This window comes from Myotis brandtii, unplaced genomic scaffold (genome assembly GCF_000412655.1).
Source record: "Myotis brandtii unplaced genomic scaffold, ASM41265v1 scaffold185, whole genome shotgun sequence".
Taxonomy (NCBI): Eukaryota; Metazoa; Chordata; class Mammalia; order Chiroptera; family Vespertilionidae; genus Myotis; species Myotis brandtii.
Window position 1 is genome coordinate 2,420,842 of NW_005356870.1, and position 27,402 is coordinate 2,448,243.

Genomic DNA, 27,402 nt, shown 5'->3' on the forward strand with positions numbered 1-27,402 from the left:
CAAAACCACGGATCTGGAAAGCCCTGACCCAATACGACCAACTTCAATCATTTTTACAAAGGTAATAAAATATTTTTAAACCAAATTTCAGGTGAACTGCAGTATTTTAAAGACATCCATTAGAAACAACTGTATTCACTCAAATGCTAGTACACAGCAGAGAAAAGCTGCTTAACTCCAAATGCCAGACTCCAATCTGACTTGACTCATCTGATCTACTTCTTGCTGGACACAGCCACTGGGTTTTAAACACCCAGAACAATTCAAAACAAATGTAGCTTCCAGCATTCTTGGTTATTTTCTTTTTCTGGGGTCTACATGAAAGGTGGTCTACATTTATAGAATGTGGAACTTGCTAAGCTATAGAAATCTTTTGTTATTTCCTTTTGGACAGAGGGGGTGAGGGGGTGCTGAGGGTGAGAGGAGGATAGAAGTGGATCTCAGCCAGAAGAAAAGACAAAAAAAAATGTTTGTCAAAGAGATTTAACATCTCTCAGATATTATGAATGAGTCCAAATCAATCCAATTGGTAAAAGCAGCATGTGGCATACATGCCATATCCTATCTTTTCTGCCTTTTCTCCCTATAATTTTACGTTGTTTCTTTATCAATCTCATCCTCATCATGAATGAGAAATGGATAATGGATGTCTAGAACAGTATGATGGCAGGAATATTTTGAGGCTTAAGCAATTTTCCAGAAAGGATTCAGTTGTCAAAACCTCACTTGGGTTTCTGAATATACCAGCGGTACACTCTGCCTTTGAAGCCTTTGATACTTTATTTCCTTATCAATATCTTTATATAATATTCTTTATCAAGGAATATTAAGGAAATAATTCTATTCTACATAACCCAAAGAAAACTGTTATTAAATAAAAGAGAAAAAAAGAGAGAACATTAGTGTTGCTGGCGAAGTTGGATCCATACTGATGATAACAATACGGGTGATTGATACCAACATGTTCCCCTCCTTTTACTTTTTTAAAATTGATTTTATAGAAAGAGGCAGGGAGAGGGAGAGAGAGATAGAAACATCAATCAGCTGCCTCCTGCACGCCCCCTACTGGAGATCAAGCCTGCAGCCCAGGCATGAGCCCTGACTGGGAATTGAACCGAGGGCCTCTCAGTTCATGGGTCGACACTCAACCACTGGCTGGGCTCCCCTCCTTGTTCTACTTCTAAACTAAAGATGTATGTTTGTTAGAGTCAGAAAAGCAGTTACCCCCTATTTCCTCGAAACAACAGGGATCTTACAGTATAGAAATTAAACAGAAAACTAATGTTTTGCCCTAGAAATTAAAAAATAAACAATATATGAGAATAATGCTTGGCATAATGGCTATGCCACAATATGATCTGGGATTTCACTATGTCTCTGATGTTTTGCCCTAGAAATTAAAAAATAAACAAACAATATACGAGAATAATGCTTGGTATAATGTCTATGCCACAATATGATCTGGGATTTCACTATGTCTCTGGCATAGATAAAGCAAGAAACAGTCCCAATCTGCCAGGTGCGACAGTTAAGTGGTGAAGCTGGTGATCCAAGAGTCTCTCTGACAAGAGCTCTCGGTCCACTATTTCAGTCCCAGCTGGCACATGGCCAACCAACACAACACTGACACTTCCATCACCTACACTCACAGTTTTCTGATTGAGAGCCATTAGAGACAGAAACTGGATTATTTCCATGAGCTCAGATGGAGAACACTGTTGACAAAACAAAGCACAATAAAACTTAACAGGAAATCCTGACTGGGAATCTTCCCAGGGATTAAACAGTTGAGGAAGGGAAATGTGGTCCTCAACCAAGCAAGATCCTGCATTTTAAAGGAGCAGCATAGCAGTTTCTACTTCCTTCTCAGCATCGTCATCATCTGTGGGAACATATCATGAGACTCTTTCTATAAAAAAGTCGGAGACAAATGCACTTCAGAACTGATAACCCGTTTAAAATAGTCTAATGTGTCAGTCATCAAAGTCGATCAGTTGGCGTTAATGATTAAAGATGAGAGAGAAAGTCTTATAAATGACCAAACAGGTTAAGGAAAGAAGAAAGAAGTCAGTTCTCTCTTACTGTAGTTAACAGCATCCTCTAGCCAAGTACTTACTGCATCTTCACAAATCCACAGTACTGTTGGAAGCAGGGACTGTTTTAATGTGTAATAAGGAAATTACTTTTATCAGTATGTTTCCCTAGGAAGTTCTAGTTTTTACAAATTTGACTAAATTAATAAAAAAAAGCCCACATACCACTGTTTTGATCTTTACCCCCTAGGTGACAACTAAACTGAGGAACAACCACCTAAATTTTGGGTGGCATTTCCAGAGCTTCTCCTGCAGTCGGTTTGTTCAAAGCCAAAGTGGAAGTGATACAATATGGACAGGAAACCAGGCTCTCATTTTTGTCCCCTTGAAAAATGTGAAAACATTGCTTCTATTTGCAAGTTTGAAAACCAAGGGTGAAAGTCAATAGATCTAAACTGAATCGTCTCCTATAGTGTTACCGAGAGGATTTTCACTGGGGTGACTGGTGATTTCCATTTCTTCTCCTCCAAACAGGGCACGGAGGGCAGACTTTGTAATGCAAAGAACAAACAGTCACCCTAACCAGTTTGGCTCAGTGGATAGAGCATCGGCCTGTGGACTGAAGGGTCCCAGTTTCAATTCCAGTCAAGGGCATGTACCTTGGTTGTGGGCACATCCCCATCCCTTCCTCTCTGTAAAAAATCAATAAAATATATTTTTAAAAAAAGAACAGTCAGTCCCTGTTCAACTGTGATTTTGAAGTCTCTCTAGAACAGAGTACCCACAATTTTACAAAAGTTTACATATTCAATATGCATAAAGGGGGAGTAAGTAGCATTAAATACTAATTTCTAAGCTAAAATGTTGAAATTACACTCCTGCTTTGGACACTGGGGAATTCTGGTGCAAAAGCAAAAGAACTGAGAAGTTCCCTTTCAAGAAATACAAGATCAAGCTCAGACATCAGGCAAGAAGGAATAAAAAAGTGGAATTCTTACATCACTGAGTAAATTCTAATTCAAATGGGAATGCATGTTTTAATAGAAAATATTAAATATTCTAATCCCATTAAAATACTAGTAGTATACTCAACTTCTTGCTTAAGCCTTTTCTTTTTAAGCAATGTTTTAATCACTAGAAGTATTTTTATTATACTTATTTTTACTCTGATTCTAAAAATAATAATTTGCTTAATAATATTAACTTAGGAATCACTGCTTTACATAAACAACTAAATAAGAAACGTTCCTAGTATTAATCATTTATACCTGCAGCCATGCTATAGTTGATCCAGCTCCAGTATCAAAGGTTTGTTCTGTGAACAGTGTGAGTATAAATTATATTGCCTGTTTCCATTTACCAGCTTTGAAAAACTGAGTAAACGTAACAACATATTGATTGCCTCTTTAATCCTAAAATATTCCTTTCCCAAGAACATAGCACATATATCACTAAAATTACACGGATGAAAGAGCCACAAATTGAGGATGTTATTATTAACAGTTTGCCGAAATCTTGTATCAACGATGGTACTTCAGAGTTCATATTTTGAATCAACTGAATGAACTAACTTGATTAATTTAATAAATATATAGCTTTGTTTGAATGTTTCATGAAAAAAATTAACAATGATTTTGTAAAAATAATATTTTCTACTCGCTTTTGGTAATAATTATATAATCACAAGCTGAGAATTCAAACATAGCATCACTAACATCAAAGAATTCAAAAAAGCTAAGTAGTATGCTCTCTATATACTACACACAGATTGTTACTAGAATGGACTAACTAAAATTCAGTAAGTAATTTTGTAAGTAATTGCCATATCAAAATAAATCTCACTACATAAGTTACTGGTGCTTATTTAAGAAGATATATATCAGCAAAGGACTTTGATTCATCAGCAACAATGAATAACATGAATAAAAAGTAAATTAAAAATGCCCTTAAATTCTGTATTCTATCTGTTTTAATTTTTATATTATACCAGGGGAAGAACAATTAATATTATTTAATTAAGAGGGTCCATCAGGAAAAACTAATGACTGCTTCCTGGAAATTGTAACATGAGTCACTTCCTGTGATAAATTTACTGTCTGTACATTACGAAGTATATATAGACTTAGTAAGACACAAAAAATACACATTAAATAAATGCATGTTCTTGTCATTCAGAAATACATTAATTTAACAATCATTAAATTACTAATGTGTGCAAAATCATTTCCTTCCTTCCTTTCCTACATTCAATTAGTCCTGTGGAATTTTTTTTCATAGTCTCTCATACCTATGGGCTTCTTCCCACTCTCTTGCACCATTCAGATTATGATTATCATCATCATTATTCTTCTTCTTATTTTAATGTTTGAACCATCAAGTTTTTTCTGCTCCATTAATTTCTTCTAAAGGAGAGACAATAATAGTGCCAGCTCATGTTTTTTTATGTGTGTATTTAAAGATTGAATAACACATGTAAAACATTGAGCAACCAATACATCCTTAATAAAAGCATGCTTTCAACAAATTCCTTCATGCCAATCAAACTGGTCTACTCACTTTGTGCCTAACATGCCTATTTTACTAGTAACGCCTTTCCTTTAACCTGAAATACTTACATCCATCAGAATTCCAGCAGAATTATACATATAATCTTTCAATGCCCACCTTGTGTTCTTCATCCCTAAACTGAACTAAGTACCATCTTTCAAGTCTTCCATTAACTGTTCCCTTCTTGATGCAGCCTATGCTAATCATTCTATTTAAAATCACCATCCTTCTCCCTCAGCACGTTGACCAGCTTATACCAGCTATTTTCCCTATACAGCTTAACACTTTCTAAAATAGTTCATTATTTACTTTATCCTTTTGTCTGTTTTCTGCTTTTAGAGATAAACTTCTGGAACAAAGTGCACTGACCAGGCACCCAATAAAGAATATAGAAAGATGGGATAAATGAAGTTCTTCCAGCTATACACAATTATTTAATGTAAGGTAGCACAGGATACTGAAAAAGGTACAAAATGAGGTGGCATCCGCATTTTTCAGACCAGTCTTTGTTTCCTACTAACTGAAAATACATAAGGCCCAATCATTTCACATTTCTGTATCTTGGTTTCCTCAGGAGTAAAGAAAAATATTTTGACCTGCGTATCTATAACAGCTCCTAAATCTTTAAAATGTTAATGGTTCTGCTGTGATCCTATTTAATAAAATTTAGATACTTCATAATCACTACTATCTCATCAGGGACAGCACCAATCATCACATTAATTTCTGGACTACGTCTGGATAACGAGCTGATTTCTGCTTCGCAAAATTGCTAGCATTACGAATCCAAAGCTTTTGCAGTTGTTCTTCAACAACTAAGGGAAGTTCATTGTCAACCTGTGGACCTGCACTCCATTTTATGACAGAGTAAGGAGTTAAGGTGAACTCCAGAAATGAAAATGAAATAAAAATAACTTCTATTTTGTGAGTCATAAGATTTCCCAAATCAATTCTGCAACAGATTCAATAGAGCACATTGACTAATTTTGTAGAGTTCATATGTTCAAAAAATAATGTCCTATTAGATACTCTGATCAAGTCTAGAGATTTACCAACCCCATTCTACATGTAAGGAGTAACAATGAACAAATGAAACATCTGGAAACTAGACTCAGGCCCTCTAAATCTAAGCACAAAGAGAACAAAGTGGTTATTCTTACTCTTCATCTTCATTCACATCTCATCCTGAACTCTGCTGATCCAAAACACAGGAAGGGTCAGGTTTAATAAGCAAAATGTATGTCACCAAAACTTGGGCATTTTCTCAAGGAGAGAACTTTGACAGAGACACTTTATCTTTTATATAAATGTTTAACCTACTTAAAACTTGATTTACAAACCCCATTGGATATAAGAACTGTAAATTGAAAGAAGTGTAAAAACAGTTTCATTGATATATACTGCTTGCAAAGTAACTTCATAGCTGAAAGCAGGTAATACCTATCTATATCATAAAAATTTTCTGGTTCTATGTGGACTCTGGCAAGAAATTTATCATCTTTGAGCCTGTTTCTCTGTGCTAAAAGAAAATATTAGGTTTAAATTGTCTCTATGATGTCTAAAGTTCTGAAAATCTAATTATGATTATGCAATAACCCAGCATACATTTAAAATATATGGGTCTGGGATTAGAATTTCTAATAACTTAATATGTCCTAATGAGATCACAGCATTCAATAAAATTATAATCCACTATGTCCTTAAGATATCACAGTAGTCAACGTTATGAATATTCTATTTTCAATAAGTCCTATTTAGCAAGTAGCACTGACTACTAAAAGAATTCAATAAAAAATGAACAAAATTAAAGTTTCAAGCTGACTTAGAAAACTCAGCAATCTAGAACAATTAATTTTCCAAGGATTTTGAGAAGCCAAAGATTTATTACACTGATACCAATGTTTTTATGTATAGTTTTCTGAATAGGTGGGGGATATATAGGCTATTGGCTATATGTACCTCAGCTTCCACAGTGCAGATCAGCTAAAATTCACAGAAATATGAAACTGAACTTCCTGGGCAAGGGTTACTTTAAATATCTCCCTTTGTCACTAAAGTCGAAAGATAAAAAGACTAAAGTGATTATTTTGTGCAATGTTTTTGTTTTCTATGTAAACCAAAGTCTTCCCAGATCACATGATATTGTTTTTCTCCTCTTTTTGAAAAGTCATGAGTTGTGGGATGGAAAAAATTTGTAAAAATCCAACTTGTTTTAAGAATTAAAGAGTGATCAGCACTGCAACACTGAATACTGCCACTGATCATTCTTAAGATTTGCTTCATAGGCAATACTTAACATCATGCAACAATCAATGGATACTGATCCCTTTTGCTCCCAGAAGAGCAAGCAATTATGACCCAGGAAGCTCCACCAGGGGATTACAACAAATGCTAACAAGAGTTCAGCTCCACTGTCCTTAGATCATTCCATTTATTTATGGAGCTTTTATTGCATGACACAAACATACTTCATAAAACAAATACTTCCTGTTACTTAGCAAAGGAAGAGGCAACATTGAACATCATCAGGCTAATCGTGGTCAAGTCTGCGGTTAAGGCCTCACTCACTCTTTCCCCAACCCATCTGGTGAGAAACTATAGGTTGGGGCCATCCATCTGCTCCATAATCTCTGATGCTCCAGGACACTGGCTTCAGAACAGAACAGAACCGAACCGAGGAGGAATGTGCTGTGACATTACTGGAGAAGAAGTGATGGTGGGGTAGGAAATAGCAGCCTAATGAAGAAAAGTTACTGTGGGATAGTAAGTAAGAAAGTAATAAAGGGAAGGAGAAGGGAGGAAAACTGTATAAATAAAATTATATCAGTATCTGCAACCAACATAGGTACCAAAGTTAAGACTTGAGTGTTGTAGTATTAGTACATTTGTTTGCCTATAAATTACCTTTTCTTTTTAGGGGCAACTATCATTGCCTTCAGTGTTGCAACCGGCAGTCGGACATTCCCCAAGGATTGAAGAGGGTGCAGACTGGGCTGAGGGAAATGCCATCCAGTGCACAAATTTCATGCACCAGGCCTCTAGTAATTAATAATTATTCAGAGTGTGTATACATTTTTTGGGACACCCTGTATAAAAGTGTGAATTCTTGTTTTAATTTTAAATTATGAGTTTTTAAAATAAAATGAGTTATAGAGGAGACTTTTTATTAGATGATTACATGAATATTAAATTCTGTACTAACTTTTGCTAAAAATAGTTAATAAATTTCCCCTTCACTGGTATGAAAGCACCCCAAGAAAGGCAATTCAAATACTCAAGTGCATATCACTGAAAATTATAGTATAGCAAGGCTCATCTTGTCATACCATATTTTTGATAAAAAATAAAAAATACTTTAACTTAGGATGATTTCTATTGCATTTCATGAAGTTTTATTGGTTCTAGCAGCTTATTTCCAGTGTACAGTCAGGAAAGACTATACCCAGGTAAAATTTGCCCTAGATTGTTGTTATCAATATTTTTCCCCTTAGAAGTGACTTATTGCTCCAATATTGATTCAGAGTTCAATTTCTTCAGTGAGTTTATTGTACTTGAATTAGTAACAATCAAGATGACCAAAGCACAAAAGTTTTCACACATTTCTAGTTCTACTATGCTAAAGAGTAAATAAATATAATTATGCTGATTACTGTGCGTGTTTGTAATTTACAAGCTCTAACAAATTACACCTCTATGCAAGGAAAGTCATAAGATGCACAACAAAAATACCAAAGCCCCTTATAAGTGCCTATATCTAGAAGAGCATTGCTTTTTTTCTTTTTGTAGAATTGTGACCAATATTTCCATTTAATTGTAACAGAATATCCAGTATATATTTGAGATACAATTATTCTCTACTTACATAACTTTTTTTTTTTACTTTTTAAAAGCTTCTATCAGTTAGACATGGGCTAGAGTTTTGTTTTTGTTTTTAAACTTATTGATAAACAACCTTTTCCTTTATACTTTAAATAATTTTATTTACCCAATTAAAAATATATATATTTCAGAGAGGAAGGGAGAGGGAGAGAGAAATATCAGTGATGAGAGAGAATCATTGATCAGCTGCCTCCTGCACGCCCCATACTGGGGATTGAGCCCCAAACCCAGGCATGTGCCCTGACTGGTAATTGAACCGTGGCCTCCTGGTTCATAGGTCAACACTCAACCACTGAGCCATGCTGGCCAGGCTATTTATCCAATTTTATTAATTAATTAATTATCATTTCCCCTTTTATTTAGGATATTATATATATATATTTAACAAAATTAAAGTAACTTCTATGTTTAATCTGACTCATGTAAAATTATTCTATGTAAATTGTTATTTCCATGGGTTTTGTGAAGTGCTGAAAACAGCTTAATGCCTATCTTTTGGGGTCTGGAAATCCTAGTTTGAAACAATGAGAAGAGTTAGATGAACATAATTTTCAATCATATCAAGAAGAATACATGATCTTTCCAGCCCAAGTCTTCCCAGGCACTACATCTAAATTATATGAATTCCTTTTTGTTATCCCAATGATGAGGATTAACTTTATTTCTATCCAATCACTTCTCATGTGAATAATATAGCAACTCAAGTCTTTATTCAGAACTAATAACTTAATGGCAGAATCAAGACTTTCTCTGGACAGTGGAACTAAAAATTCCTTGGGAGTATTTTAATATTCTTGTTCTGTAAGCCAAAAGAATAAACAGAGAATATGACTGAAAAATGAAAACAAAAATATTTACAGCTATCGGCTTTCTAGAATCTTAAAAATAATCTTAGAATTTTTTTACATTCTAATAGAGTTATGTACATATTTTCCACTTAAGAAAGTGTTCTTAAAAAACCAGACAGATATTGCTTTTCCAACCACTCCAATGTTTGTTTAAACAGTGCCGCATATTCCAAACATGAATCACCCAAAGTTACCCAACTTGGGAGCAGAGTTGGGATTTGTGTCACTTTAAGATGTAGGACATTGCTGGCAAGTCTTCAGTATTCAACAATACTAGAAGAGGAACATACTAGGGGAGAAACAGAGGTGGTGGTCAAAATATGAATAAAATGAAGGTAAGGAGAAGAAATGCTGAATTCAGAGAGTATATTTTTAGGAATTAAAAAATTAATTCAAATTGAATTGTGCAACTAAATTCTTAAAATCCATTAGAACATAAGCTTTTTGAGGACAAGGACTTTTACTGTTTTTCATTGCCATATAACCAATCTTGAACTGTGCTTGGCTCATAGAAGGTAATAAATACATACTCATTGAATGAAAAAAGAGAGGAAATAATAGAAGAGAATCACTAACATATGCAAAAATAAAAAAAATGGAAACATGAACATAAAAGTAGACATGGTACAGTTTACGGTTTAATAGAAAGTCCAATAGATTCAGTGGACAAGAGCTATATTCCGAATCCTTGGGGGCTTCTACCTTTTTAGACAAGTCATAACTTCTTATGCCTCCGTTTCTCAATTTACAAATTATCTCTTCCTTCATGCTTTAAAATGATACTATGAGTTGTTATTAAAAGAGAAAGGTAAGCAAGAACGAACAAAGACATGTGATTTGGGGCATAATGCTTTTCTGGGAATGCAGAAATGCTGATTTGCACAAACATGTAAAGGAGTCAGCAGAGAAACTGGCATGAAGCATACTAAGAAAAAGAACAAGGAGAGATAAAGAAGAGGAACAAAAGTTTGAATTTATTGTACCATTAATAAATTAGTACACTGTTCAGTGGCTGGAGACATTTTTTTGTATGTATCTTTGCAATATGTGTAAATACTCTTCGGTATTAAAAGGCAATAAAGTTACCTGAGAGAAAAGACAGGTGAAGATGCTTTGATATCTTAGAATGCAATGAAATATTGACACACAAAGCCAAAGTGGCCTAATTAGAAAAATAAGAGATAGTTAAGACAAAATTGAGAGGGTGGGAAGGTAGATGAAGGGGGAAAACTGATCTAAACGGAAAAGGAGAAACAAAGTGGGATGTGCAGAAAGAGGTGAGCCACTTGGCCGTCTGCAACATGGCAGGGAAGAGCTGACCCTAGACAACCCAAGATGGTTTCAAAAGCAAGATGAACATTGTATGGCTGGTCAAATTAAAAGGGGAAAAGACCACCTCTACTGAAAATTGTATAAGCCCCAAACAAGAAGGCAAAAAGAACATTGAATTTTAATAGTATGAACTATACATGCTTGACCAGTGGTCCCACTCTAAGTGCTTCCCTAACTGTAGATCAGATACCAGAGTGAGTTTCTAGGTCTAACTCTCTATAACAGGGAAAAGAGGATAGGAGATAGGTCACTGATCTGCTCTCTCCTCTTCGGATGTCACCAAACCTTTCAGAGTTTGTGAATTCTAGTAAAAGAATTTCATGAACTCTTTCAGAGTCTGGATTGCCTCCTCAGTAAATGCATAAAATAATTTGTGTCCAATAGAGGATCTTTCAGTTTCTTCTAGTTTTTAATGCCCTGAGGCTTAAAATAAGTATGGTCAAAGTGGAGAAAAGTTATTTGAGAACACCATTCTGAAATACCAACAAGAACAGTGGCAAGAATCTAGAAGAATCTATTGGGCTAAAAATGAAGACCATTTTTAAATTGAAGGGAAGAAATCCTTTGATAAATTGAATGAATCATGTTGAGCTCTGCAGACAGTAATGATTCATAATGTCACTGAGGTCACAGTGGTTTGCCATGCCACCCAATACAAAGATTTAAGACAAAGCAAAACAAATTTGGCCTAAGATGAAAATACCAATAAATGCTTATATCCAAGAGTCTGTTGTCAAGCAGGCTGCCCCAAGGAGAAATACATTTCCTTTCAGGACCAGAGGTTCCTGGTTGTACTTTAGTTAATCAGCTCTTTTTTAATAATCTTAAGTTTGCAATTTTCCAATCAGTTTTTTCTAGACAAATAGAGGGCAGGAAAAATGTTAAAGCCCAGGAAAAATAATCCTACAAATGAATGGTTCAAGTGTTATGTGACTTGCTAAAAAAACAACAACAACAAAAAAAACTTATCATGGTGATATAATGAATGTGGTAGTGAAAAACCACTAATTACACAGAGAAAATACAGAAGTATATGTATTTTCCAGCCCTATATTAGAATCCTTAAGATATATATTGTATGCATAGATTAATATGGTGAAAACTTGAAATTATATTACCTTATGAAAGAAATACCCATTTTAAGAAAGCTGGCATAGTCACTATATCTATAGGCAATTTAAAATGCTATATTTTGCCTTTTATTATAATGAAGACTAAGGATGTTTTATTTTAAAGAAATCAGGGAAGAAGGGAGTAATTCCAGTATTTCTAGAATAAAACCCTAATACTAATGGGTAAATTGGTTTGGGAAATAACACAGCAGACACAATTACTAGGATTGTCTCTCCTCCCCTTTCTCAGGCTCCAGGATAAAGAAGAATCAATTAGCCCTCAACAGACTATGACCTTGAAGGTTACAGCTCTGAGCATAATGTGCTGAATATGCTGAGACAGATAGAAGAGGGAGAAACTCCTGAAACCAATGACGAGCATGTTTCGGATACGAGAATGTCATTTTAAAATATACATGATGATGCTTAGTTCATGTCAAAAGCATGCATGATGAAACGAAAGCTCCTGTTCTTTCTGTGACTAAGCAATACTTCCTTAGATGAAAAGAAAAGAAAAAAGAGATTACAAAAGGACAAAATTCAGTTCCAAGCCTTTTTTTTTTCCTTTGCTTCCCTTTAGTTGATGGTTACAAGTTTTTTAAACAGCAAACAAGACCACTTATGAGTGTCTGCAAACAAACTCTAAGGACCAACCTTTAACAAAAAAGACTCACAATTTTGGAGATACTAATAATTTGTTTTTAGGCACCACTAGAAAAAAATTAACACAGAGTTTCCCACACAGAAAACCCTATCAGCTGCACAGTGTTCACCAACAGTCCATTGCTAACTTTCCAGGAGAAAACTACTTCCCAGACTGCTTTTCCAGGCTTATTTCCATTGCACTTCCGAAGGCTGCAGCTGAGCATCGGGCCGGCACTGGTCACTGTGATGCTTTTAGGCAGCAGTAAATCTCTCCCAGTCAATGCAAATGCCAGAAAATCAATGCCCTGGCTTGCAAAAGAAATTTTTTAAAGAAACTATATGGGATGTATAATGTATTAAAACACTTAACAGAAAGAGTTTACCTTAAACATTAATTTCTCATAAAGTCACCAGATACTTTTTGATAGGTCCTAGATCAGGAAAATGTGCTGGATGTTTCTCTTTGTTTGCTTGTTTTCTTCCAATGACAACATTACAGAATTTAGCTGACAAGTTTTTCCCAAGGCTTCCTATTCCTTCACTGGACCAGTAAACCTATCCGGCCCCATTTTCATTAAAGACAAGTTTAAAACGCTAAAGACAAAGGAGTAACCTTGTCCTCTCGGTGAATTTTGCTTCTCCTTGCAGGATCTGTACTTGCTTTTTATAGCCTGTCATTTCATCTGGGTATTATTTCCCGGTCACTTTGCCAGGTGGGAAGAGGCGGCGAATGCAGTGATGTCTGTCAGACCTTTAATGATGCTTCAGGGATTTGATAAAGATACAAAGCAGTGTCTGCAGAAAGAGGCTTCTTCCCTAATTACACCTGAAAAACAAGCTCTCTCTCTCTCTCTCTCTCTTTCTCTCTCTCTCTCCCTCTCTCTCTCTTTTGAAACCTTTGCCACTGAAACTGGTGTGTAAGAAACAGTCTTGAATCACAAGCAGAAATCAAGTTCTCCTGTGTTTCTATAACACACAGGCTCTGGAAGAGATACTCTTTATTCTTTATTACTATCGAGAGGGAAACAGAAGGAGGAGTATTTCATCACTGAATCCTTATCCTCAACTCACCTTTAACTCTAAGAGATTTCACATACGTTACTAAGAACCAAGTTCTTTGATCTTTTAAATTTTTCTACTAAGGACATACTCATCAATGGAAAACAGTGATAGGAGATAAACAAAAGTAAATTAGAAACACTTTTAAAAAGCAATAGAAAACTCTTCCCTTTTCTATTGATGTTTACAACATTCTGACTAGTCATGGTTTCATCCTTGTCAACTTTCCATTAGAGAGCATTGCGACGAGCCAGGGCAGACAGCAGCATACTGTTCTGTATTGTTTTGAAAGTGTGGGCTCTCTCACTCCCAGGTTATTAAGCTGGGCTGCTGCTACCTGACAAGCAAATGACACATGCCTGACAAACAACGATGTACCTTACTAACGAGCCTTGTACTTTTTAATGACCACCACAGACGCTACTTAAACATTTGATTACAGAAGACAAGAGCAATCTGGGAAAATCCTTTCATGCAGGATTGTATTGTGTCTTGAATAGAATAAGGCTGCCCCTAATAAGTGCCCAGTAACCAAAACTACAACCTGGGCAGGACACCAATCATCCGACGGCAGTGAGAGGTGAGCACTGTAAATGTATAAAGACTTGATGCAGTATCCGGAAGAATTGATTGAAATACAAACGTGGGGAGAGGTGGTTAGGAAGAAGAGATGGGGATGGGGATTGCTGGAAGGCAGAGAGGACCTGAAAGATGAAGAGAGGTAACGGGAAGATGATATGGGGAAAAGAAAGACACAAAATCATACTCACTGCTATATGGAAGTTACACTTACATGAATAAATGATGATCTAATATTTTAATTTCAAAAAATGTTAGAAATAAATTGAATTTAAGTTATATTCAAGCATGAGTTGAAGATGCTGAAGTTCGGGTCCCCCACCCCAGATTTAACAATCCAGCTAGAAGGAGTTGCTGCTAGAGCACTGATTCATGCCAGCAGTTTGCAAGATCTTTTTACTCATCTCTTCAACGCCACCCGAAGCATCCCAGTCACATGATAGGCTTAAACCGAACCATGCAATTAGAGCGCAAGAAGAAAAGAAAACAGCTACATGCTCTGGAGAACACTTTGTAGGACCTCGAGCCCACCCCCTGGCCTTTATTCACCATCATCTCTCTCTCTACTTACAAAGTTTAGGAGCAGTTTGGAGATTAGTTTCTGTTGTTTGTGGCTGAGTTGCTGACTTGGGTGTTCTCACCTCGGGGTTCCGAGTAGGGGGAGGGAAAGACGGTGCAGTGGACGGCAAGAAAGAAAAAGCAAAAACACGATTCTTCGGGGTGGGTACCGCGGAAGGTTCAGAGGACACAAGAGCATTGTCAACTTGCAATGTAACTTGAACCTCAGTTTCAGACTGAGCCCTAGAGACAGGTGAAGTGTATGCCTCAGATGCTACCCACACCGCTGAGGCAGCAGTTGGATCCAGAGAAATAATAGGGTCCTGGCCTAACCCCCCAGGGTCAAGGTGCGTGGGGGAGTCATACTCAAATATCTTGTCCACAAAGACCCACTTGAGGCCGGCAATGCAGAGGCAGAGGCTGACCAGGCAAGCCAGAATGGGGACAATGCAGATCTTCTCCGAGTTGAGACAACCTCTCAGGCGCTCGGCTTCCAGGCAGACGCAGCAGGGCACCGCCAGGCCCACGAGGCCGGAGCTTCTCCCATCTTCAGTCTGGGTCTCTGGCATGTCTTCTGCTGCCGGAAGCCCATCCAGAGACGGGTCTGCACTCAGCTGCGTGGAGGGGCTGGAGGACCTCTCGGGGGCCCCCTCAGACATGTCTGGGGAATAGATCTCCATCGGCTCACCTCCAGAAGGCCTGGCCTCTCTCACGGTCCATTACCATGCAGAGCCCCCCCCAACCAAATGAGACAGCATCTTACAGGGGGAAATCGATAAGTCGTCCAAGTCCAAGGCCATTATCACAAGCAAGAGGAGTTCAGGAGGCAGGAAGGAGAGGGGGGAAAGCCTCTAGCAACTACCAAATAAAAGTATATTGTAATTCTTTACCGCTGTTTGGGGGCCACTTTGGCAGTTCTTTTAAATGCTTCTCCAAACCATCCCGGCTGGTCGAGAGGACAGGGGTCAAAATAGAAACCCGGCTGACTGAGGGCGGGCCGATTAAGTAAACCAGTAGCCCAAACTGAAAGGCATGTTCCTCACCTCGAGCATCTGAAGCTGGTATCTGCTTAGATGGAGAAAACAACTGTCATGCAGGAGAAGTAGGAGCAAAAGCAGGACCAGCGCTGGCGGCGGCGGCGGCAGCAGCGGCGGCGGCAGGAGAGGCAGCAGTGACAGTAGCAACAGCATCCTGTAGTGTTAATGCGACGGCGGAGCGGGGCTGAATCATTACAGAGCAGCAGGTGCCTGCCCTCGGAGCATCACTGCAAGCAGCATCATCGCAGAGGGACCCGAAGGGAAGAGTGCGGCCAGGAGGGGCGGCGACTCCCCTCCCCGCCCTGCCTCCGCCCTCACCCCAACCACTCCTCTTTGTGCTTCTTGAGCGCTCATTCACTTTCTTCCTCTGCGGCTCTCCCTTTCTTCATAGTCTCCTGCTCTTCCTTTCCCCTCCTCTTCCAAAGACATTCTCTCCCTCTCTCAGTCTCTTTCTTTTTCCTCCCTCCTCTCCCAGCCCCCACCCTCCTCTAGCCGCACTCTAGAGCTGCTGGCTGGGCTGAGGGAAATCAGGATCCCCAGCAACACAGGACTGCCAGTGACTTCCTATTTTATCCAATTAGAAGGAATAAAGGCCATCAAATCAAAGAGAAGCAGGCAGGCACCAGTTAAGCTTGGTCCCCATGGCCCCCACCCCTTGTCTTTCTCTCTTGTTCTCTCTGCAAAAACCGCCCCAGTCTTCCACCCCCCGCCTTGTTTGCTTTCAGTCTTGCTGGCTCTTTCCTTCACCCACGGTTGGGTCAGAGAAAAGCCAGCGATCGATGCTAGCAATCTAACAAAGCTGGGATAGGGTGGGGGCTGTAGGTGGGACCTTATGGGTTGGACCTGAGGCTTGGCAAAGTCTGATATCTGATTCCTCCCCAGAGAGGTAAGCTTTGCAACAGCAATTTCTCCTGCCTGCTGCTGAGAGCTCGCGTTCCTTCCGCAGCCCTCTAAGTTTTGTTCACCAAGAGGACTGTTATTACCGGATTTGCAACCAGCAGTTAGGACGTTTTTGCTAACCATGGACAGCTCTGCCTCCAGCCCTTGCATAAAGATTGTGAGACTTTGTAATGCCCAGTGCGAAGTGCTGAGTGTGTGCTAGAGGAGGGGGCTGTTGGGCAGGGGAGAGAGGTTTATAAATATATATCCTAACTCCGGTCCCCTTTAAATTTCCATTTCCCTGTCCCACCCACAGCAGCCCTAGACTAACGTCAAGCTAATAAGAAACACTGGTCAGTAACAGAGCTACCCAGGGAGCAAAGGCTACCACTTCATTTTGAAATTAGCCTTCACTGTGACTCCACACTGCGGAGGTTTGAATTCCCTGGGCGAGGTAATGTATACCACATGTCCACGGCCATAACTGCACTGCAAGAACTAAGAAGAGTTTTTTGTGAGAGCATGCCTTTTGGGGTTAGGTTTCAGTAGCTTTACCTCAGATCGTTTCAATGCTGATTTTCCCCCCTTTTAAAACAGCAGTTGTTAAAAGACCAAAAGAAATGCACTGTCCTTAACAGAGACAGGCTCCCCTGAACTTGCTGATCATTGCACATCAACGCACACTGTATGCATCCGGCCCTTTAACCCACGCTTTACTGTGAATGGACATTGAATGGTTTCCAAGGAAGCATTTTGCTCACCTATGTCAACAGGAGTCTCAAAAATGTTCTTTAAATCTATATTATATAACCATCATGAGTCTCAGGAGCAATAAAATTTGAGGCTCGAGTCCTGAGAAAATCCGCTTTAAGCACATTCAATTTTGTGTAGTGCAATCTTCACTGCTTTGGATTATTTTTCAGTTTTAAGTGGGCATGGAATTAGAATATTATAATTTCTTTCAAAATGAAATGAGTCCATAATTATAAATAGTTAAAAGAATAATAAAATCTTAAAATGCGTTTGCAGTACTATAGCTAACAACCACAACAAACACCCGAACCAATTTAAATAACAGTGATTATGACTATGACAAGCTTATGAGCAAAATGAGTTATCCTAAAGTTCACTTGTGCATAATCTGCACTTATATCCCAGAAACTGGTATCTTAAAATAATTTGTATGCTTAATTTCTAGCTTTAACTATTAGGTTTTAAAGTAGTGAGAATTTTCTTAAGGATTCTAGCAATGGACATGAAATTTCACTTCATAGAAAATCTATACTGAAGCATTTACAGTATTCAAACTGAGAGGTATTAAGATTTTAATTATCAATATTCATGTAAATATTCAAAACCAATACAAGCAATGAATTGCTTATGCTAAGTTAGGGTAATTTATTATTCCTTTAAATATCACTCAGGCTAAATATGTGGCACTTAACTCCTCAATTCTACCTCCAACCAATATTTCACTCAAGTATAATAGATTGGCATTTCATCCACAGACAAGGTCATCTAAATTTCAAAGACCAAAATGGGCTTCAGGTAGCCCAAGTCAGACAGGGAAGAAAGATACCAAGAATAGTTAAGAAAAGTGGTCCTTAACTTGCCCAAATAACAACTACTCACCTCTCCTTAACCATTAGGATCAAACATACTTAGCAGACAGAGATATTAATAAGCACTAGCTGTCCTATCAAACACACCCAGCACTTCACAAAGGAAAACGACGTATTATACAAAGGCTAGGACAAAACAGACAGCCCTGTGGGCTGGCACAGCTGTTCTTCCTCCTGGACTACACAACTCAGACTGTGGCATGTGTACATGGACCGGACCCCTGTAGCACCTTGAAGCTCAGATCAGCTTGTGGAAAGCCTGCATCCTACAAAGTTGTTTCCCACCAAAATGGAAGGTGACTGTAGCGGAGGAAAGGGAGTAGGACAGCAGGTAAAGAACAAAAGGAATTCTCCATGAGTTCTGTCCTTGAGAATAGGAGCCAGGAGTTGCCTTTAACCCTTTAAAAATCCTCTTGAGCAATAATGATGTGAGGAAGGGGAGTGTATATATGTGATCAGAATTTCCTTCAGCTAAAACATGCCCGTTTGTAGGAAGAAATGCAAAGAGATATCAATTTAACTCTTTAGACTTCACCTCTATTTCAATGACCCCTTAAAAATGAACAAGAGACAAATTTTTACTACCTTTTAAAAACCACATTACTACCTCCTTCATAACAACAAAAGTTACATTTATTGAGCTCTACCTTTGTGCCAGGAACTCTGCCTGGTTCTTAACATACATTGTTTTTTGTCATCACAAATCCTGTACAGTACCTATTAACAGACTGAGGCAGCTTAGGTCACTTGGCCATGGACACAGAGCTATTTAAGCTACAGGATCAAGATCTGAGCAAAAGGCTGACTCATGCTATTTCTGATGAAAAAATATTGCATCTCTTTTTTAATCAAAAGAACACAAGTGATTATGTATTGCTTACCTATCACTTCAGTGGGAGAATAAGCAAATCAGAAAGTGAAACACTGAAATAGCCATTACCTTAATGTAATTAGTAAACAAACTTAAAGGCACCTAGTTTCCACAATAATAGCCCCCTAAAATTTTGCCTGCTGATTTTCAGACATTGTAAGGATTAAGCACAGGCTATTTAAATATTATCTATTTATAGTTTAAATGAAATGAACTCTTCTGCAGTCCCAGTTCGAGGATTTTCTTTGGAAAGCTATTTCAGTTCTGTATTGCAAACTGCCCTGAAATATCAAAAAATAACAACCATTGTATATTATCTCACTAGTCTGCAGGTTTACTGGGTTCAGCCGAGTGGTTCTTCTGCTCCATTTGATGGCAGCTGGGGCTGAAACAGCTGGAGATGCATTTGGGCTGACACATTGAAGATGGCTCACGCACAGCTGGCAGCTAATACCAGATGTCAGCGGGGAGCCCAGCTGGGATTGGCAGATGGTGCACCAACATGTGGCCTCTCTAAGTGGCTGGGCTGCTCACAGTGTGGCAGCTGGGTTCTGAGAGGAAGCATTCCTAGAGGGAGGAAGTGCAAGCTGCCTGGCCTCCTAAAGTCTCGATCTGGAATTGGCACAGGTTATTTCCACTGCATCCTACTGGTTAAGCAGTCGCAGTGCCACCTGAGATTCAAGGATGGGACTAATACATCTTTATGGATGAGGGACAAAGAATCAAATAATCCACCACAGAAGCTAAGGAAGTAAATATTAGTAAGTCAATCCAGGTCAAGAGCAGACAAAGTAATACAGAAAGGGATTTGACTTTTCAAAACACACTATTTCTGATCCACTTACATAATATTCCAGCTTCTTTCTAAACCAGCTTTACTGAAGAAAAATTCTATTATATCATCAGATAAAAGATACTCAAATTCCTCTGCTACCTCAATTCAAACTAGGCTCTTTGGTTCTGCATTAATTTTATGTATTCTATTATCAGAAGTATTTAGCATAGCTCCAGCAGATGAAAGAGGATGATAAATGCCATTTTGCTTTTGACCATATTACCCAAACTTCTTTTCTCTTTTGATTTTTTCCCCGGTATTTTGGCTATTTCACTCTGGAAATATTTATCCCTGAAGAAGTTTATCCTTGCTCCTAAATTTTATGGCTGAAAAAGTAGAATTTAATTTGGGGTATCTAATACCACAATGACAGCAGTAATTTTATTTTGGGATGACAATCTTTGGAGATGACTATGTATAACTTATAACAATTTATTTGCTAATGAATTATGAAATCATGATTTCACAAGAAACCTTCAGGACCTAAAAGTAACCTTAAAAATGTGCTGCTTCCTATGAGAGAGAGAGAGAGAGAGAGAGAGAGAGAGAGAGAGAGAGAGAAGAGTACGCAAATGGATCCGTTTGCCTCTTCCCACCCATCTGAAAACTAACCTCAAGCTCAACTCTCAGCTCCTCCCTGGAGCCCTTCTTGCTTCCAAGCCACAGACCCAGCATGTCCTAACCATGCCATTACTGGGGCATATCTTCACAGTTGATGTTATTATTTAATTATGTCTTGTATATAGGACTGAAGAATGTAATTCTTTGAAGGTCGGGTCTATTAATATCTAGTTGTCCCAAACTAGAGCTATGCTATTTCTTCAATACATTTTGTTTGGTTTTATTTTTCACTGAGATTGAATTATACAGATTATGCCATTCTAATAAATTGGCAGACATTTTTCATACCATCTGCCTATTTAAAATACCTTCTATAATCTCCTCCATTTCTTCAGATATTTTAATGTCCAGTTCAGGTGCTTCCTTATAAAATTTTTCTGATTGATCCAAAATAAGCCTTCCATGAATGTATCTTGTTTTAGTGAAACTCGGTTACCCAAACTATGCTTAACTCAGTCACCACAGATCTTTCCAGTGGATGAAAAATTGGGAATAAACTAAAATTTAACTGTTTTTCCTATAATCCTTCTCTCATCTGCTAAACAGAAAAGTTTTCTGAGGATAAACCTAATCAACGTGGTCTTTGACGTTCTACATTATTCATAATTCTAAACGGGTGAGATAAAACTCATTTCACCTTAGTGGGCAGGTATTTTTCTCCCCACTTTCAGGCTTAGTCAAGACTCTGATTATACCTTATTCTTGCTCAGTGAAAACGTACTCAGAGAAGACAATCAGACTTATATTTTAAGAATTATCTTGTGAGACGCTGTTTTAAATGTTTGATATTGACTGTGGGTCTGTGCTCTCATTTTGTACCAAGATGATCAATTTACTCTGGCACATTGTGTTCTTTATGAGTTCAGATCCCTTGTAGCACAAGATACAGTAAATGATCTCAAAGATGAGAATGTGGAAATTTTATGTAGGAAGGTATTTTTATTAAAAGTGATAGTTATAAAGAGTCTACTTTACTTTGGGAGAACCTATTAATTTCTCACTCCCCATAAGTAAAATTATTGGTTATAAGCAGCCACTGTTTATTTTATTTTTAACTTTACAAGTCACTTTTCTTTTAAAATTATACTGGGCATGTTTTGGAACTAGATGGAGATGGTGGATGCACGACAATTGTGACAAATGGAATAAATTGTTAACATTAAGATGGTTAATTTTATGTTAAGTGAATTCCAACTCAATAATAAAAATTAACTGGATATGCATCATAGCTTCAGCTTCTCCCACATGTAATTTTAAAAGGAAAACATGTTCTATATGACTAGTTTTACGAGTGGACTGCACTAAAATAATGAGACCTTTTTATGTGTAGGCTGCCCTTTTTCTACAAAATCTCAGTAGGTCACGTGGCATTAAATCTCTGACAATGATTAATTATGAACTCTGAAGTGATTGATGTTGCTGATGCAATACGGCATCCCAAGAAACTTCACAACACAAATAAAAATATAATAAAGTGATATGTCCTTGAGAGTTTCAATTCAAAATAGTTTTATGAAAAAATGAGAAAGGTTTATAACTATGCCATTTTACATAGTTAACATATTATTTCTCATTGTTTGACTCCATCCATTGCCTATTTAGGAATTACTAGAATTATGAGCAAAGGATGGAGGAAAGTGGCAGTATTTCTGAATTATCAGTATTTCCTATACAGTGTGCTTTGTTATGAAATGTGTGATAAACTCACCACCAGAATGCAAGTTCCATAAGGGAAGAATTGTGTCTGTTTCCATCACTATATCTTTACTACCTAGGACATGTGTGGCACACAGTAAGTACTATTGAATGAATGTATCAATATGGAAACTCAACTAAAGGGGGATGAGAAAACTATGTGAAAATGTCTTAAAGATATGGGTACTTAAGATAGAATTTTACTTGTGTGAATAAATGGCAATAATGTTAAACTACTCTGTGTGTTTGAATAACAGAAAGAAGAAAAATCCAAAGGAAAATTACCTGTATAGTGACTATTCTAATGTTGCATAAATGGATGGTCTTTCATAATGTTGACTAGAGTGATATATGTATTAGTTACCTTAAACAAATACATTTGCTTTGTTTCATTAATATTCACAACTATAAGTTCACAGCACAAGGCAGCACAACTTAGAGAGAATTTCTGTTTGTTTATTTTACCCTCAAGATATATAGCAAATGTACAAGGGGTAATTTTCACTTTTGTGTGCATGTATATGTACAATCTCATTTAAATAAAACAATAAAGGCTGTACTTTGATGCAGAAAAAGAAATTAAAAAGGGGGAACTGCCTCTGATAATCAATGCTAGTTTAATACAAATTCCATAAAGTTTATAAAATGGAAGTGAACTTGATTTATACTTAGGCACTAGCTATTCGTTTAGAGTTCAATCGCTTGACAGCTGAGTCTATAAAATGGTCCCCAAATCAATCCAGAAATGCAGTGGATAGTACAGCATATCACTATTACAATGCACTAGGTAGAAATATGTTAGTTTGATTTACATTTTCCTTAGAGGCTACACAGTTCTCTCTACTTTTTGCTGATAAAAATAAAAATATAAGGTTGCACCAAAGGGAAAAAATGGAGGGGTATGTATGCAGTCTCCAGCACTGACTTGGCATTCCGAGTGAGTCACCCAAGCAGCAATACTGTTGTAAGGTCACAGCCTTTTGATGCTCAGAGACATGGAAGAATCTCATTTAAAATCCAAGGGCAGCCTCATATTTTTCTGCTGCTTCCCAGTCCAAGGGATGGAAACTTTTTCTGCATTGTTACACTTTTAATTCCTTTAAAAATATAAATTTAAAAGCTGACAGATAAAACTATCTTATGATTTGACCTCCAATTCAAACTTTCCAATCAGAATTATTTAAGAATGACTGTTTCTTTCCTTTCCTTTCTATTTCAGAAATTATTTAGAAAGAAAGAATTTAGGTTTAACACAAAAATAAAGTGTAATCTCAAAAATAATTAGATTAATTTTTTTCACTGGCTGAATGTTGGAGCTAAATAGACTAGGCCTTCCTCATAAATTTTATTTTATACAAGAAGAAAAAATGTCCTGGAGTCACACCAACATTAATTTCAGAATCATGAGTATAATTCATGTGTATTGCTCCTCCCCTTTCAATTCATTTCTACAAAAGAAAGCTCGTTGGTTACGTTCTGCCAATTAGATAGAAAGGAACAGTAGAGTGGACAGTTTAGATTTTCTCTCACTACAACCATGGATTATGTCTGTAGATATATCTCACTTTATTTTTTCCATTGATCTTTAGAGAGAGAGTAGAAGGGAAGAAGGAGGGAGACAGACAGAGAGAGAGAGAGAAAGAGAGAGAGAAATATCTATGTGAAAAGACACATTTACTAGTTGCCTCCTGCACACGCACCATGGGGCCGTGGATCGAACCTGCAATCGAGGTATGTGCCCTTGACTGGGAATTGAACCCACGACCCATCTGTCTGAGGGCCGGCTCTCTAACCACTGGCCAGGGCTAGATATATCTCACTGTGACCTTTCACTGTAACTGTCTACTTGGAAGTTTACTCTATTTAATGCTCCCATGACTACTTTTGGTCACAATTCTACAGAATATTCAGGCCCTTTTTCTGAATGTTATTCAGAGACTAATATTCACATTTGAACTCATTATTCAACAGCATTTCATCACAGTGTGGGGACACACAGAATGTGGGCTGTTGAGCCCCATAACTTTCATTGAGAACAGGTTGGAGATCACAAATTAAACAATTGAAACATTACAGTGAGCTTTTATGCTTACATGGGAAGGTATGGGATAAAGAGACTCTAGTGGATGGAAGGGAGCTTAAGTCCACGACAGTCACCTCGAAATAGGGACCAGCCTCACATCATTGCAATGGTTCAAACGCACACATCAGGAATTGCTAATACCTGAGAATTGGTGAGCCAAGGTGCCTTCTTCTTTTAATTTGGGGAAATAGAAGACTGGCACCGGGGAAGGAGGGATTGTCAGGAATAGGAAAAAGAAAGCTGCTGATGACTGGGTTCTGCTCTGAAATATCATGACTAGAAAGTGCCAGGTCCAAATATGATGACTCACTGCAGAGAAACCTATATTCTATTCGTTAGCCTAATCCTTCACCTATATATTCTTTTAGAGAATGTAATAAAACAAATGTATCATGCATACTGGGATACTTGGGGGTAAAATGCACTCATGGCTGCAACTTACTTAAAATTGCATCAAACATAAAAAAGGTTGATGGATAGATAATATCTGATAAAGCAAAATGTCAAGGGTAAAAATCTAGATAGTGGGCTCAAGTTCTTTACTGTACAATTCATATAACTTTTCTGTATGTTTAAAAATTCTATAATAAAATGCTGATAAACCTTTTGAAAAAAATTTTTTCATGGCTATTTCTGGCCATCATATAGGGCAGAGAACCCATCTTAATATACTGTAGTAAGTTTTATTATTAAAAAACTCCTTACCCAATGCCCGTCTCCCCCCAAAAATCTACCAATTCCACATTCAGGAACCTGCACCAGGTTACATCTCTTCCTCCCTCCACTACATGCCCCATCCCCACCCACCTTCTCCTACTCTCTTACTTTAAGAAATTAACTTTTAAGATGAATGTTAAAATTATATTAAGAATATAAGATCCATATAATCAGAACCATTATCAATGACAGTGAAGTATCTTTATACGATAAACCATTAGTTGTCTCAGAAAATCTAAGACCCTTTCCTGACCCCCCCCCCCCCATACCATTTATTTATTGAGAAGGGATTTTTTATGCTATTCTTTAATCATTAGGGGATTGGAACACCTATGAATAATGTGACTAGGAAACTTGCAAAGTTCAAACTACTAACAAAATCAGAAGGGTTAGACAGTAAGCTTCATTCTGTTGGAAAAAAAATAGAATCTTTTTATTGTTAATGACATTCCCATCTTGACAATATCTTTTCCAATGTCAACTGCTCAGGGGACACGATTAGGCCAAAGGTTCTGATGTAGGTAGAGGTTGAGCTTCTCCACGGCTGTTCTTCCCACCCAGCTATGCATACAGATATCTGATAAAACTATTAAATATTTATGATGCAGCACAAAGCCCCTCTAAAAGCATCTGTATTTAACTAAATCACGATACTGACAGCAAGAGGCATGCAGAGTAATTTAACCTAGCAGGAAAAGTACTTCTTTTACATATCACTGCAGTGCAGAGTTTCAACCATATGCTTCTTTCGGCCCCCATATATCTCCCATAAGAAGGAAAGCTTAACTGAAATGGTTCAGAAGGCTTTCAGACAGCCTTCTCAAATGAAACATAAATCTTCAGAAGTGTTTCTCAAAAATTCTTCTTTGTGGCTTTGCCATCACTGTCACTGGAGGTCAGACGACCCATTTTCAGGTTAAGTCTTCTTCACCCCAGATTAAATACCTGAATTGATCCCCCTTTTTTTCTTCCATCCTGACCTTCCAAATGTTTACTACTGCAGTCTATACTGATCAATATCAAAGTCATCCAAAAGGATCCCTTCATTCTTCCCTTTCACCTACAAAAGACTCCAAGGGAAAAAAATCATGAGTTAAATTATTGTTAACCATTCACACCCTAAAAGCCAAAGAATCTACTGAGATCAATACCATCTCATAGCTGTCAGAATGGCTATCATCAACAAATCAACAAACAACAAGTGCTGGCGAGGATGTGGAGAAAAAGGAACCCTCGTGCACTGCTGGTGGGAATGCAGGACAGTATGGAGTTTCCTCAAAAAGTTAAAAATGTAACTACCATTTGACCTAGTGATCCCACTTCTAGGACTATATCCCAAGAAAACAGAAACACCAATCAGAAAGAATATATTCACCCCTATGTTCATAGCAGCACAATTTACCATAGCTAAGATTTGGGAACAACCTAAGTGCCCATCAGCAGATGAGTGGATTAGAAAACTGTGGTACATCTACACGATGGAATACGTCGCCGCTGTAAAAAAGAAGAAACTTTTACCATTTGCAACAGCATGGATGGAACTGGAGAGCATTATGCTAAGGAAAATAAGCCAGCCAGAGAAAGTTAAATATCACAAGATCTCACTCATATGTGGGATATAATGATCAACATAAACTGATGAATAAAAACAGATTCAGAGACAAAAGGCAGGGAGTGGGAGTTAGAGAGCAACCAAAGGACTTGTATGCATGCATGGTAGCAGAACCAATGGACACAGACACTGGGGCGGTGGGGGCTTGCCGGGTGGGAATGGTTGGGGGGCGGGGGGTCAATCAGGGAAAAAGGAGACATATGTAAAACTTTAGACAATAAATAAAGAAAAAAGAAAAAGAAATACTATACTTAAGCAGTTTTCCAAGGTACCTAAGCATTTGGTGATGCAAAAGAACAGCAGGGAGAGATTTCTGAAATTTAAAAGAGATATAAAAGTGCAATGAAAGGCAACACATTTTTGGCATCTCAGGCTCAGAGTTAGCTGTACTTCTAGAGTCGGGTGGTTTTAAAATAACCTATGGCTGTCGAATAGGTACAAAATAATTACTTCCGTGGTAAATATGTTGTGAAAAAATCAAGACTAAATGCTTGAGTTGTCCACCTCAAAATGAAATGATATTATTGCAATTCAGCCAACATGCAGCAACTGACTTGTATATTTGCTGCTCAGCATTTAAACTAACTTCATCTCACAGTCTGGCAGCTAAAATATACAAGTCCCTAGGATGACCTGCTTCTCAAAAGTAGTAGATTTCATATTTAAGGTCACTGTCTAATATATAATAAAAATAGCCACCATTATTAAAGACTCAAGATATATGTTAATTTATCTAGCTCTCCATCCACATGCATCCCCCAAAAATGTTTACTAAGTGGCTACTTATCTCACAGACATTGTGCTAGGGCTTATAGATTTGGTAGCAGGAAGATAAAAG

The 27,402-nt window shown here is 37.7% G+C and overlaps 1 protein-coding gene across 14 annotated transcripts in view; it reads right to left on the minus strand.

The window, feature by feature from the left end:
* Positions 1 to 27,402, minus strand: part of NRG1 (neuregulin 1) — a 159,785-nt gene that overhangs the window by 98,304 nt on the left and 34,079 nt on the right. For 7 of the 14 annotated variants that reach the window (XM_005864034.2, XM_005864032.2, XM_005864033.2 and 4 more), the window contains exon 1: positions 14,606 to 15,629. The exons of 6 other annotated variants lie outside the window; for them this stretch is intronic. In XM_005864034.2, the coding sequence (XP_005864096.1) occupies positions 14,606 to 15,272 (667 nt within the window). In that variant the 5' untranslated portion in view covers positions 15,273 to 15,629. Of the gene's footprint in view, positions 1 to 14,605; positions 16,437 to 27,402 lie in introns of those variants that run through there. One more of the 14 variants, XM_005864041.2, reaches the window with a different exon arrangement.